The sequence below is a fragment of the Ovis canadensis genome, chromosome 4 (assembly GCF_042477335.2).
Source record: "Ovis canadensis isolate MfBH-ARS-UI-01 breed Bighorn chromosome 4, ARS-UI_OviCan_v2, whole genome shotgun sequence".
Taxonomy (NCBI): Eukaryota; Metazoa; Chordata; class Mammalia; order Artiodactyla; family Bovidae; genus Ovis; species Ovis canadensis.
In genome coordinates this window covers 44,817,711-44,830,763 of record NC_091248.1, presented here as the reverse complement: position 1 = coordinate 44,830,763, position 13,053 = coordinate 44,817,711, and the positions used below count along the sequence as shown (strand labels likewise).

General features: G+C 42.7%; 1 protein-coding gene across 2 annotated transcripts in view; it reads right to left on the bottom strand.

Moving 5' to 3' along the window:
• SP4 (Sp4 transcription factor) overlaps positions 1 to 12,295 on the bottom strand; it is an 80,590-nt gene extending 68,295 nt beyond the window's left edge. The window contains exons 1-3 of one of the 2 annotated variants that reach the window (XM_069586648.1): positions 11,761 to 12,295; positions 11,231 to 11,346; positions 9,182 to 10,733 (exon numbers count right to left, since the gene is read on the bottom strand). In XM_069586648.1, the coding sequence (XP_069442749.1) occupies positions 9,182 to 10,733; positions 11,231 to 11,346; positions 11,761 to 11,767 (1,675 nt within the window). In that variant the 5' untranslated portion in view covers positions 11,768 to 12,295. The remainder of the gene's footprint in view (positions 1 to 9,181; positions 10,734 to 11,230; positions 11,347 to 11,760) is intronic. The other variant, XM_069586650.1, reaches the window with a different exon arrangement.
• Positions 12,296 to 13,053: the final 758 nt, after the last annotated feature.

Below are 13,053 nucleotides of genomic sequence, written 5' to 3'. Positions count from 1 at the left end.
TTACCTCTTCTTAATATCTTGTGCTTCTGTTAGGTCCATACCATTTCTGTCCTTTATCAAGCCCATCTTTGCATGAAATGTTCCCTTTGTATCTCTAATTTTCTTGAGGAGATATCTAGTCTTTCCGATTCTGTTGTTTTTCTCTATTTCTTTGCACTGATCGCTGAAGAAGGCTTTCTTATCTCTCCTTGCTATTCTTTGAAAGATGATGCTGCACTCAATATGCCAGCAAATTAGGAAAACTCAGCAGTGGCCACAGGACTGGAAAAGGTCAGTTTTCATTCCAATCCCAATAAAAAGGCAATGCCAAAGAATGCTCTAACTACCGCACAATTGCACTCATCTCACACGCTAGTAAAGCAATGCTCAAAATTCTCCAAGCCAGGCTTCAGCAATACGTGAACTGGGAACTTCCTGATGTTCAAGCTGGTTTTAGAAAAGGCAGAGGAACCAGACATCAAATTGACAACATCTGCTGGATCATCGAAAAAGTAAGAGTTCCAGAAAAACATCTATTTCTGCTTTCTTGACTATGCCAAAGCCTTTGACTGTGTGGATCACAATAAACTGTGGAAAATTCTGAAAGAGATGGGAATACCAGACCACCTGACCTGCTTCTTGAGAAACATATATGCAGGTCAGGAAGCAACAGTTAGAACTGGACATGGAACAACAGACTGGTTCCAAATAGGAAAAGGAGTACGTCAAGGCTATATACTGTCACCCTGCTTATTTAACTTATATGCAGAATACATCGTGAGAAACACTGGGCTGGAAGAAGCACAAGCCGGAATCAAGATTGCTGGGAGAAATATCAATAATCTCAGATATACAGATGACACCACCCTTATGGCAGAAAGTGAAGAGGAACTAAAAAGCCTCTTGATGAAAGTGAAAGAGGAGAGTGAAAAAGTCAGCTTAAAAATCAACATTCAGAAAACGAAGATCATGGCATCTGGTCCCATCACTTCATGGGAAATAGATGGGGAAACAGTGTCAGACTTTTATTTTTTTGGTCTCCAAAATCACTGCAGATGGTGACTGCAGCCATGAAATTAAAGGACGCTTACTCCTTGGAAAGAAAGTCATGACCAACCTAGATAGCATATTAAAAAGCAGAGACATTACTTTGTCAACAAAGGTCTGTCTAGTCAAGGCTATGGTTTTTCCAGTGGTCATGTATGGATGTGAGAGTTGGACTGTGAAGAAAGCTGAGTGCCAAAGAATTGATGCTTTTGAACTGTGGTGTTGGAAAAGACTCTTGAGAGTCCCTTGGACTGCAAGGAGATCCAACCAGTCCATTCTAAAGGAGACCAGTCCTGGGTGTTCATTGGAAGGACTGATGCTGAAGCTGAAATTCCAATACTTTGGCCATCTCATGGCAAGAGTTCTCATTGGAAAAGACCCTGATACTGGGAGGGAATGGGGGCAGGAGGAGAAGGCGACGACAGAGGATGAGATGGCTGGATGGCATCACCGACTCAATGGACATGAGTTTGGGTAAACTCTGGGAGTTGGTGATGGACGGGGAGGCCTGCCGTGCTGCGATTCATGGGGTCACAAAGAGCTGGACACGACTGAGCAACTGAACTGAACTGAACTGTTACATTTACATTGCTAGTTCTGGTTTAGCATTCTAGTCTAGTAAGATCACCATATTAAAGGAAATCAGTCCTGAATAGTCACTGGAAGGACTGATGCTGAAACTCCAACACTTTGGCCACCTGATGTGAAGAACTGACTCATTTGGAAAGACCCTGATGCTGGGAAAGATTGAGGGCAGGAGGAGAAGGGGACAACAGAGGATGAGATGAGTGTATAGCATCACTGACTCAATGGACATGAGTTTGAGTAAACGCCAGGAGTTGGTGATGGACAGAGAAGCCTGGCGTGCTGCAGTCCATGGGGTTGCAAAAAGTCAGACACAACTGAGCAACTGAACTGAACTGAAGATCACTTGGCATCTCAATTCTACGTCCTTTCATAACTATTAGCAATACCCCCTAGCTTTGTTTCATCTCTGAATTCAGTAAATACATAATCCTTAGGTATGAAATTTGAAAAAAAAAAAAAAAAAGTTCAACAGGACTGTGTCAAGTATAGAACCCTATGCCACAATACCAGAGACCTTTACTGAGGAACACAGCCAACGTTGTGTTGATGTTATTTCCTTTGAATACTCATCCAGAAATTCTAAAGCACGAATCTGTGAACCTAGTTCTTTGGCAAACTCCTACTGGCTCCCAATGATTTCTGAATTCTTTTCAATATTCAGAAGGCAACTATTCCATAATTCATTAAAGGACTCTGTTATGGGCAGTTATCAAGCTCATCTGTCTATTGTGTGGGGTGTTTTCAAAAAGTGAGGCGCTTATTTATGCTCAATTTCTCCATGCTGTGTAACTTTTAAGTTGTTGATATGGCCTGAGATGAAGCCTGAAAGTTCTTTCTGACCTTAGGCTAGCATTCATCTGGACCATACTGACTTCCAAACAGAAACTAAACGTCCCCTATCTCCTCACTTACGTTGGATAAGTATCTCAGAGTGACTTAATAGCTCTAGTCATTTCCACTGGAAGTGCATTTTCCTCACTGGTTAACAGAAGCCAGGTGGATGCAGAAGCTCTGCCTCTCCTTATTACACCAGTTTCGTCAAGCAATGACTGTGTGCTACAGAGCAGATTCTCGTCAGTTATCTATTTTATATATACTATTTCATATATAGTAGTATGTATATGTCAATTCCAAGCTCCCAATTTATCCTTCCCCCACTTTACCCTCTAGTCACCATAAGTTTCTTTTCTACATCATTTGTACCATCTTTTAGATTCCATACATAAGTAAACCTCAGTGAGATTATCTGTAAAATAAGCACAATAATCTCAAGGATACTATGGGATACACTGAGATAACATAAATACCTAGCATCTATCACATACTAGGAAAACAGTGTTTGTTTCCCTCCTCAAATCTCATTTCAAAAAAAAAAAAAATTCAAGAGTTAGAACTTGCTTATCTACATATAGCATTTACTAATCTCTTTAGTTCTGAAATTGCTCTTTCAAGGGACAAAAAATTACTACTGAGGTTTCACCATTAAAAACAACAACAAAGAGACAACAAATTGCGTTTTTCACCAATGCTGTATTCAATATATTAACACTGAGTATCAGGGATAATAAACACATTCTATCTGGGAAGAAGACAAGGCAAGCTGGATTCTCTCCCTTTATGGTCCCTAAACCTCAGCTACATTTACTCATTACCAAGCAAAAGTTAACAAAGGCAGAAATACAGGAGAAAGACAACTCAAGCAGAAGCCAAGATTCTAGTCCTCACTTGGCCACAAAATACAAGAAAGTCACTTAAGCTTTCTAAACTTCAGGCTCTTTTGTTCTAAAATACCACTAGGGGATGCAGGAGGAGGAAGAATGCTCAGTTAACTTTGGGTTGCCTGCCTTAACTACAGCTTTAGTAAGGCTTTATCTCACCACACATACTTACACTAGCAACAGGTTTCCTTTGCCACAACTTGCTCATTCACTAGGTAACAAAATGACAAACATAAGGAGTATCCAATCTTACTCATACCTAGATTAGAAGAGTACAGGAGAGCCCACATGGACATCTGGATATGGTCCAATTTCAGGCCAGGTTGCCCCTTTTACTGTCAATCCTTACTACGTCATCCCTAAAAGTATGCAACGTAGCACTGCAAAATCTCTGACCCATGTTTCTGCTTTCACTTATAACAGTAAAATCACAAAATTCCTTTATAAATAGACTTTAACAGCAATAACAAAAGGCCAACTGGTAAGCAATAATCTCAAAGACCATTTCAAACTAAAAGTTTATCATTTGCAAATCTGTGTTATTTGTACAACTTTTCCCCATCTTCTTGCTTAATCAAGCTTCTTTTCTTTCTCTTCAACTTGCTTTTATGCCAGCTCCAATATTTAAGTATTACTTATTATATATTCCCTGATTTAGATTTGAAAAGCAGATGATTAACACTCTATTTTCCCTCACTCTATTATCTTGAAATCCCTCCCAAAGATGCCCTTTTAAAAAATTAATGTGGCTCTACAGGAGTACTTTTTTATCTTCCATGAAAAACTTAAAAATAGGCAACAATATTGTTACATCATCATCAACAGATCTTAAAGGTCATGCTATACATCTTATAATGGGTAAAACTAACTTGGTAGTTCAGAATCCAAATCACTTGTACACGACACAAGATGTAAGTTTCTTAATGAATGCCAATCTATAACAAAGAGTATTAGAAGATTTTACAAAAAGAAAATTACAGGAATAAACATGACTTCTCTGAAAAAGGAAATAACATAGGAGACATATGCATACAAATAGATACATGTATGTTTATATATGTACATATACATATGTGTGTATATGTATATAACATATGTGTATACATTATTTAAGATGCCTACTATGGAAATCCAAACTAATACAACATATGGCAGAGGAAAACCATATTTGTATTAAATATCCAGTCAATTTTCTACTTTTACTAGCTCTGGAAAAAAGTTTGGTGTAAGAAGTTGATTCTACTGGTTTTGTTTGGCCTCTGTTTTCACCAACAATGACTCTATTTTCACCAAAACTGACTCTTCCATTCCTGGTTCTGTTAATCCCAAGGTTTTATATTTTAAATCTCCAAAGAAGTTAAGGAAGATAGAGTTCTTGAAGTGCAAGCAACATTTCATGTCTGAACTACCTTTATGCAAGAATTTGCACAGAAATGTTAATTTCCACTAAAACTGACAAATATCCATCTATCAAGCAAAAGCATGATCTATTACCATATATGATCAGGGCCAAAAATAAATCAAATTGCTGGCCAGTGCAAGTTAATTACTAATTAATCAATGGTCCCTACATGTTCTAAATTCTTTAAAGAGAAATAACTCCTAAAGTTCATTTTATCTAGGACACTTTGGCTACCAGAACACACTGCAAAAGCAGGTAGTTCTTTTTCGAGGAAAACATCATCCATTATCCTCACTTAGTTAAAACAAAGGATATTCTTAAGCCAGCAGCATAACTAGTTCTTACTGTTGTTTTAGTTGCTAAGCTGTGTTCCACTCTGCGATCCCATGGACTGCAGCCCACCAGACTCCTATGTGCATGGGATTCCCCAAGCAAAAAAACTAGAGTGGGTTGCCATTTCCTTCTCCAGGTGATATTCCCAACTCAAGGACTGAACCCACGTCTCCTGCGTTGGCAGGCAGATTCTTTACCACTGAGCCTGAGAAGCCCATGATTAGTTATTATATTTGCTATTAACCTTTTTAAGAGGATTTCTCATCTTCTTGAAACTCCAAACTCTAACAAGGAAACAAACAATACGGTTCATAGTAATAGCACAAAAATTTAGTTCCCACTACAATTCTAACTAGCTAGATGCTCAACCTGGAACTCAGGATTCAAGTTGAGACCAAATCACAGAAACACAATCTGAATAATTATCAAGGAAAGAGGCTTCCTGTAGCATATCATTAACATTGCTATTTCATAAAATCAAGTATGAAGCTCCTCAGCTTCAAATACTAGTTTCATTTGATTTATCTTGAATAATTTTTTTTAAAATTTTTCTGTACATATCATCCAGAACCTTTCCTATACTTTCTGAAGAACATCAGGATGGATGGTGGAGAACTCTTAGCCCTTTGTCTTGAGCCAGCCAATACATTCTGTCAAAGCTAAATCATTTTTTCAAGTCCTGGTAATAGCTGTTATGAATATTAAGAACAAAAATTTCCCATAAATTAAACACCACCACTGGAGGCGGGGAGAGGCATGAAACAATCAAAAAGTACTAAAAAGCAAATGAGAACACAAAGTAAAAATCTGAATTTTCAGGACTCATTTACAGAAGGGAAAGATCAGGTCCTTGCTGCTCATTCCCCGCTTCCAGAGCCGGGAAAGTACCTGCTGTACCACTCTTAATGTCTTAAATGCTCAAAGTCAAAACGAATGAAAACAGCCAATTCCTTAGCTTCATTAAGACCACTCCAGGGCTTCCCTGGTGGTTCAGCAGTAAAGAATCCACCTGCGACGTAGGAGACACGGGTTCAATCCGTGGCCCGGGAGAATCCCACGTGCTACCGAGCAGCTAAGCCGGTGCACAACTACTGCACCCGCAGTCTAGAGCCCAGGGGCCTCCAGTACTGAAGTCTGCGAGCCCAGAGCTCCTACTCCACAATGAGAGAAGCTACCGCAACGAGAAGCCAGAGCACTCTAACTGGAGAGCAGCCCCCCACTCCCAACCAGAGAGGTCTGCGTGCAGCGATGAAGACCCAGCAGTCAAAACCAAATAAATAAAATTATAGAAAAAATAAAAAGTGAAACCACTCCAGGGTGCCACTCCCAATTCTAAATTGCCATCTTCTCTATCACCATTTATAACTTAATTCAGCAAACGTCTGTCAAACACCTATTATGCTAGGAAGTAAAGCAAAATCTGCAAACGAGACTCAGATTAACTGCACGGACTTGTTGAAATCAGCATACATTTCTGGTCTTCACAGCATGGCTATCTTCTTAGAACAACACAGCATAGCTATTAAAAATTAACGAAATTTAAGATATTTGATTTTAGGAGAAAAAATCCAACTACATAAAGATCAAATTTTCTAATACACATGTATCCCTCAAATCATATAAACTCTTTAAATTAAAAAATTATCCCAGAAAATGCAAGATTTAACACACCTACTGAGAGTGCTCAACACATAGCTAGTCAATGTTTGTGGAATAAAAATTATGAATTGTACTTGCCACAGAAATCTATTCTCTGAGCCACTTATGAACTAGGCTCAGAATCCATCTCCTCCGTATTTTGCCTTATCAGTTCAAGGCTGACAACTTGATCCCTGGTTCTCAAACTTTAATGAGATTTACAACCACTTGGAAAGTTTGAAATCCTTGACCAAATCCTTGATCATACTCCCTAAAAATTACAGTTTCAGAAAACAGATTCTGCATTTACAATAATGTATCATTCAAGTGGGCTTCCCTGGTGGCTCAGATGGTAAAGAATCCACCTGCAATGCAGGAAACCTGGATTCGATCCCTGGGTTGTGAATGATCCCCTGGAAGAGGGCATGGCAACCCACTTCAGTATTCTTGCCTGGAGAATCCCCATGGATAGAGGAACCTGGCAGGCTACAGACCATGGGGTTGCAAAGAGTCAACACGACTGAGTGACTAAGCACAGCACAGCAAGTGAATCTGAGGCGGTCAGAAGATCCTACTCTCAGTCATGCTGGTTTACCTTCACAAGAGGCGAAGAAAAAACTCTGGGTCATAATTGGTATCAATGAGGGAACAGAAAAACTGAACATCTTTAGCCAAAACTAAAAATTATTCAATTCTCTTAATTAATCATAATTCATTAACTATATGCTTAATAGGCAAGAATAAAATATAACTGAAACAACCTTTGCTTTGACCTACCCAAAACATTTTTCTGAAATAACGTATTGTCAATGCTCAGAAAAAGAGTAGAAACAAAGGAAGCTGAGGACTGTACTTCATAGAAACAGGCATGAAATTGTGCTGTAATAGTTTTAGGGGAAAACGTACCACACTCAAAACACTCTGTGATTAGTTACTGTTCTGTCAATATAAAAGCCACTAGTCATGTGTTACTATTTAAATTAAAATTAAATAAAATCAAGTAAAATTAAAAATACTTCTACCTCATCAGTCATAATGTAAATACTCAATAGCCACATGTGGCTAGTGGCTAAATACTGGATAGGAGAGACATAGAACATTTCCCTTGTCACAGAAAATTCTCTTGTGATAGCTCTGGCTTAGAGTCAATGGGTATCTAAATAAAACATGTAACCTCCATTCTCCTGAATCAGAGAGCTCTATTTGACAACTTCTAAATTTTAAATATATAACTCTACTTTAGGTAGTGACTGTAAAACAAGAACCCTAGCATAATTTATCTGCAACTTGTTTCAAGAAAAGTTATCCAAAAGTGGTATGTTTATTCATTTCTGATTCTCAAAACAGAAATAATTTAACTAAAGAGGTCTTAAGTATCAGGCATCAAAACCACAACTAGGTTTTCATAATCAAATGAAAAGTGTTTAATTACTAGAAAACAAAAGGCATCAGATGCAAAAAGACTGATTCCCAAAAGATTAAAACACTTAATAAGACTTGTTTTCCAACTACTTCAAAAGTTTCTGTTCACATGGCTCAGATGGTAAAGCGCCTGTCTACGATGCGGGAGACCCGGGTTCGATCCCTGGGTCGGGAAGATCCCTTGGCGAAGGAAATGGCAATCCACTCCAGTACTACTGCCTGGAAAATCCCATGGACAGAGGAGCCTGGTAGGCTACAGTCCATGGGGTCACAAAGAGTCGGACACGACTGAGCAACTTCACGTTCACGTTCACATATGTAACAAATAACCTTACAACAAATTCAAATTAGTGACATTTTACTGTCTATAGTTTAATTGCCTTCCACTAATTTCACACTAAAAACTCCTATAAATAATTTAACCACCATAGATTTTAAATGTAATTTTATAGGGGACTATTCACTGAAAGTCCTGAGCAAATCTTGGTTTTAGTAGAAAAGTGGACATAAAAGTTAATGAAACAATTTGCAACTCAAAATCATATCTCTCAACTGCATGAACATCTAGTTTTGTATAATAAAATGCACAAGCACAGGCAACAAGATGCAGAAGCGTGAGGAGTTAACAGAATTCACACTGCAGCACATCTGTAACTGTATTATTTCAGCTTTAAATCGACTTTCCCTTAAATAAGACATAAACATCACTTTGACTAGGGTTCTTTCAGAAAAGCTCAAGTATACACAAATTTGATCTCTAAATTACAAAAAAAAAAAAAAATTCTTATCCAAAAGTCTGCTCTGCAGAAAAGAAAGTTTAGAAAACTTAACACATAAAACCTAACGCTAAATACTGTAAAGAGAAATGGGTCATATTGATGAATATGGAGTTATGGTAGTGAGTCTAATATTCCTGTGTACTTTAGCTTCTTTATGATCATCTGCTCACTTACAGGTTTACATCAAATCTAAGAGTCAGCAAAGGAAAGCAGTAACTTGTTACTAAAAACAGTATAAGAGGATCTTTAAAGAGAAAGACTGTAAAGTAACTTACCTGCCACACTGGTGATTGTAACTGGAACTCCTTGCACTTGAACGCCCGCAGCACCCAGGTTGGCAACACTCACTGTCTGAAGGTTAGGCACTGATGCAAGCTGGGCAGTATTCAAAGTTATTGGGGCACCAGCAACAGCCACAGGAGCAATCTGAGCAAGGGTTGTGCCACCACTTGAAGACACTGGGGTGATGGTTAATTGCTGGGATAACCCAGCATTCTGAACTTGCAAATTTGAAAGACTCTGAATATTCTGAACCTGGACAGTTTGCCAGCTGATTTGCCCTGAAGGTGTTAAAGTTGGAGCCCTGATAAGCACCTGAGTCGGATTTACTGCTTGAAGCTGAACATTCTGCAAAGGCTGCTGCTGGATGGTCTGAATCGTCTGCCCTGACTGGAGTTGAAAAGACTGGGGTGGAATAGCTTGAATTATCTGTTGCTGAGGCTGTTGGATCTGGATCTGTTGCAAGATAGGCTGGCCTACAATTTGCACCTGCTGAAGAGAATTTGATTGATCCTGTGTATTCTGTATTCCATTAGACTGAAGCTGGCTGGAGCTCTGGGCTTCAGACTCTGTAGCAGCAGGTGTCTGAGAATCTTCAATGGTGCGTTCAGAACTACTGGCTGATGTGCTTGCATACTGGCCCGTATCTGCTGAGCTCACTAACGTGTCACTGCTGGTCAGAGATGTTGATGCAGTGGTTGTACAGGTAGTGGAGGAGGAGGGAGATTCCGGCATACTGGCAGAAGCAGTGGTGGTGGTAGGTGTGGAAGCTAACTGACTCCCATTGGAAGTCCCACTATCAGTAGTAGTAGCAGGCTGGCCAACCTGTGCAGTTCCTCCTCCAGCAGCCACATTGTTTATCACTGGCAAAGCTAAAGTCACTCCTCCAATGTTGATTGGTAGGGTTGTTACAACTTGAGCCTGAGTACCAGGAAGGGTCTGTAACTGCAGTGGTATTGAAACACCAGGTCTAATTTGGACTGGAACTGTCTGATTTGCCAGGTTTTGAGCAAGAATATTCCCAGAAGCTGTCCTGTTAGCAGCTGTGAGTATAGCTTGATTATTACCTGCAGAAATAAGCTGAATTTGACCCTGCAAATCCTGTAGAGATGAACTACTAGTTGGATTGATTTGAATTTGTTGACCTTCTACTGTTTGAAGTTGTGGAATCACTTGGTACTGTACACTACCACTTGGATTTTGTACTTGTATGACTTGAAACTGACCAGGGGAAGAAGAATTACCTGATTTAGTTTTTGTGGGAGATGCACTCCCATTATTACTGGTGGAAGAACTAGATGAACTAGAAGCTGGTTGAGAAATGTTATTTTCTTTTGAAGCAGGAGGAGTGGAGGCAACAAGTTGCCAAGCATTCCCAGCAAGTTGTGTTGTTACCAGTTCTAGCTGTTGTGGTTGATTTTGAAGTTGCACCAATCCTTGGCTTGGATCTATAATAATTTGTTGTTGTCCAGTTGCTTGATTTTCACCAGGAGTCCCTATTTTGCTGCAAGTAGCTGCCAGTAAAGCCAGAGGAGAGGGCTGAGAGTCCTACCCAAAATGGGATAGTAAAAGGGAGAGGGGAAAAAAAAGTGGGAGGATTTAGTGAAGGCCAGTAGTTGGGAGGGGTTTATTTATTTATTTTGACAGCTCTACATTTCAGAACTTACTCAGGAAAAGGAAGAAATATAAATATTAACAAAAGCAATAAGATTCAGGAATAAGGAAGCAGGTCCCACAATATAAACTATATATAATAAGAAATTTCTAACAAACTTTCTTGAAGTGTTATTTTACTAAACTCAAAACGCCCTTGGGAAAACACACACCTTTCTCTTAGAGTCTGAGTTCCTGGTGGAATTTTAACCACGATATCCCAAACATGTGAAATCCGTATGAATTTACGATTTAACTTCCTCACTCTCAGAAAGATGCTTTGAGTGGATAAATATTTTTGTTCTGTTCTTCACTTCTGGGCATTTAAAGGGCATAACTCCCTCTTTCCCCTTACGTTTCGTGATGCCTTTTTTTTTAATGTTTGCCTTTACCTGGGAGCCTGAGGTTTTGGGTTTTTTATTGTTATTCTCTGGCTCAGAGGTTTTCCCTCCTTCTGTAGCCATCGCCGCTGCCTGTGCCGCCTCCTCCTCCTCCTCCTTCTTCTGATCTGCAACAAACCCCCCCCACCCCGCCGTACACGACAACAGGTTATTAGGATTATTATTATTCGTCTTCCCCTTCCCCTCTCCTCCCCCTCCCCCCGAACATTAATCTCCATAAACCCGCGATCCACGCACACCGGCAGGGGGTGGGGGAGAAGGAGGGAAGGGAGGAGGGGGATATCACAAAACGTGGTTTGAAACCCGACCCATCGGCTCCAGAGCAACACCCAGAAGGTTGTTCTCTCTCAGACATTAAGACAAAACACAACCCTCCTTCCCTCCCCTTGATTCCCTCCCTCCCTCTCCTCCTCCCCTTAAAGCATCTCAGCGGCCCCGGGGGAGGGGGGAGAACAGAGCAGGGTCTGGGGAGGGAGGGAGGGAGGTGGTGAAGGAGACCGAGGGGGGTGGAGAATACGTACCGCTCATCCCGCATTAACAGGACAAACCCTCAGATGGAGACACTGGGATAGAGGTGGGTGGGGGTGGGGGCGAGGCGGGAGGAGAGGCCGGTCCCGCCCGCCCGCGGTGGCTCGGAGGAGGCTGTAGCTGGCACAGGCTCTGCCTCTTTTTCCGCGAATGGCCGCCGCTGGGCTGTGGCGTAGCAGCTCCTCTCTCCGCCCGAGCCCTGCTGACTCGCCCTTGATTGACAGCGGCGGCGCGCGGCGCGGGCGGCGGTGCGGGCCGGGGGCGGGGCCAGGGCGGCGCAAGCAGGGCCGACTCCCCACCCCCCTCGGCCTCTCTCTGCCAGAGCCGCCGACTCTCCACCCCTTCCCCCAGCGGATTGGCCGCCGACCTGCCGGGGGCCGGGGCGTTGGGGCCGCCTTCTCTCCACCCCCTTTCTGGGGGTTATTCTTTCAGCAGCTTTTCTTTTCCTCCCGCGGCTCTTCTGGTGCTTGTTCTGTCGGCGTTCTAGCTCAGGCGCACTGCCGGTAGGCCTTTCATACAGCCAAACTTGTTGTCTCAGGATATCCCGCCCCCTACTCATTTCCCAGCGCCCTCCCCTCAAAAACCGGCTCCAGCATCCTTCGGAATTGTCACTAAAGAAAAAAAGTAAGGCTCTCATTCAACAAAAGCGAGAAGAGCGGACAGTGGGGAGCGCGAGCCACCGAAGTCTAGGCACAGCCGGTGAACTGCCCGCTGCCCCCGCGCAGGGAGCATGGCTTTCCTGAGGCGCATCCGGACCCGGGCGCCCTTTTTCCCTGGCTCGGTCCCCATTGGTTGAGCGCCTGGGTGACGCGCGCTGAGTGGTGGGAGAAGTGGGGCGGGGCACTACCGCAAAGGCTGTCGGCCCTTGTAGTTTCCGGTGGCCGCGACGGCCCCTCCAAGACACCGCCTTCCTTCCCGCCCCCGACTGAGGCCCGGCCGCGGAGCGGAAAGCTGCCCGAGGGGGCGGTGGCAGCAGGGCGTGGCCGGGGCCGAGTGGGAGTTGAACTGAGCGAGGGGGAGGGGGAAGGGGTGTTGTTTGCCTGGGCCTATCCGCCGCTCAGGGCTGCCCAAACCACCGCTGCCGCCGCCTCCTCAGCTCCAAGCCGCTCCCCGCGGGGCGAGCTCACACCCGGAGCGCTCGGCGATTGAGCGGGCGGCGGCGTGGGGAGGCGGGGTTTGCTGTCCTCCGGGTTTGAATGAACCCGGCTTCTTGGAGCTGCGCCTTCGCCTTTCCTTTCTTTGCTCACCTCCCTAACTCAGGCCCCGCGAGTCAGATCCGAGGCCTG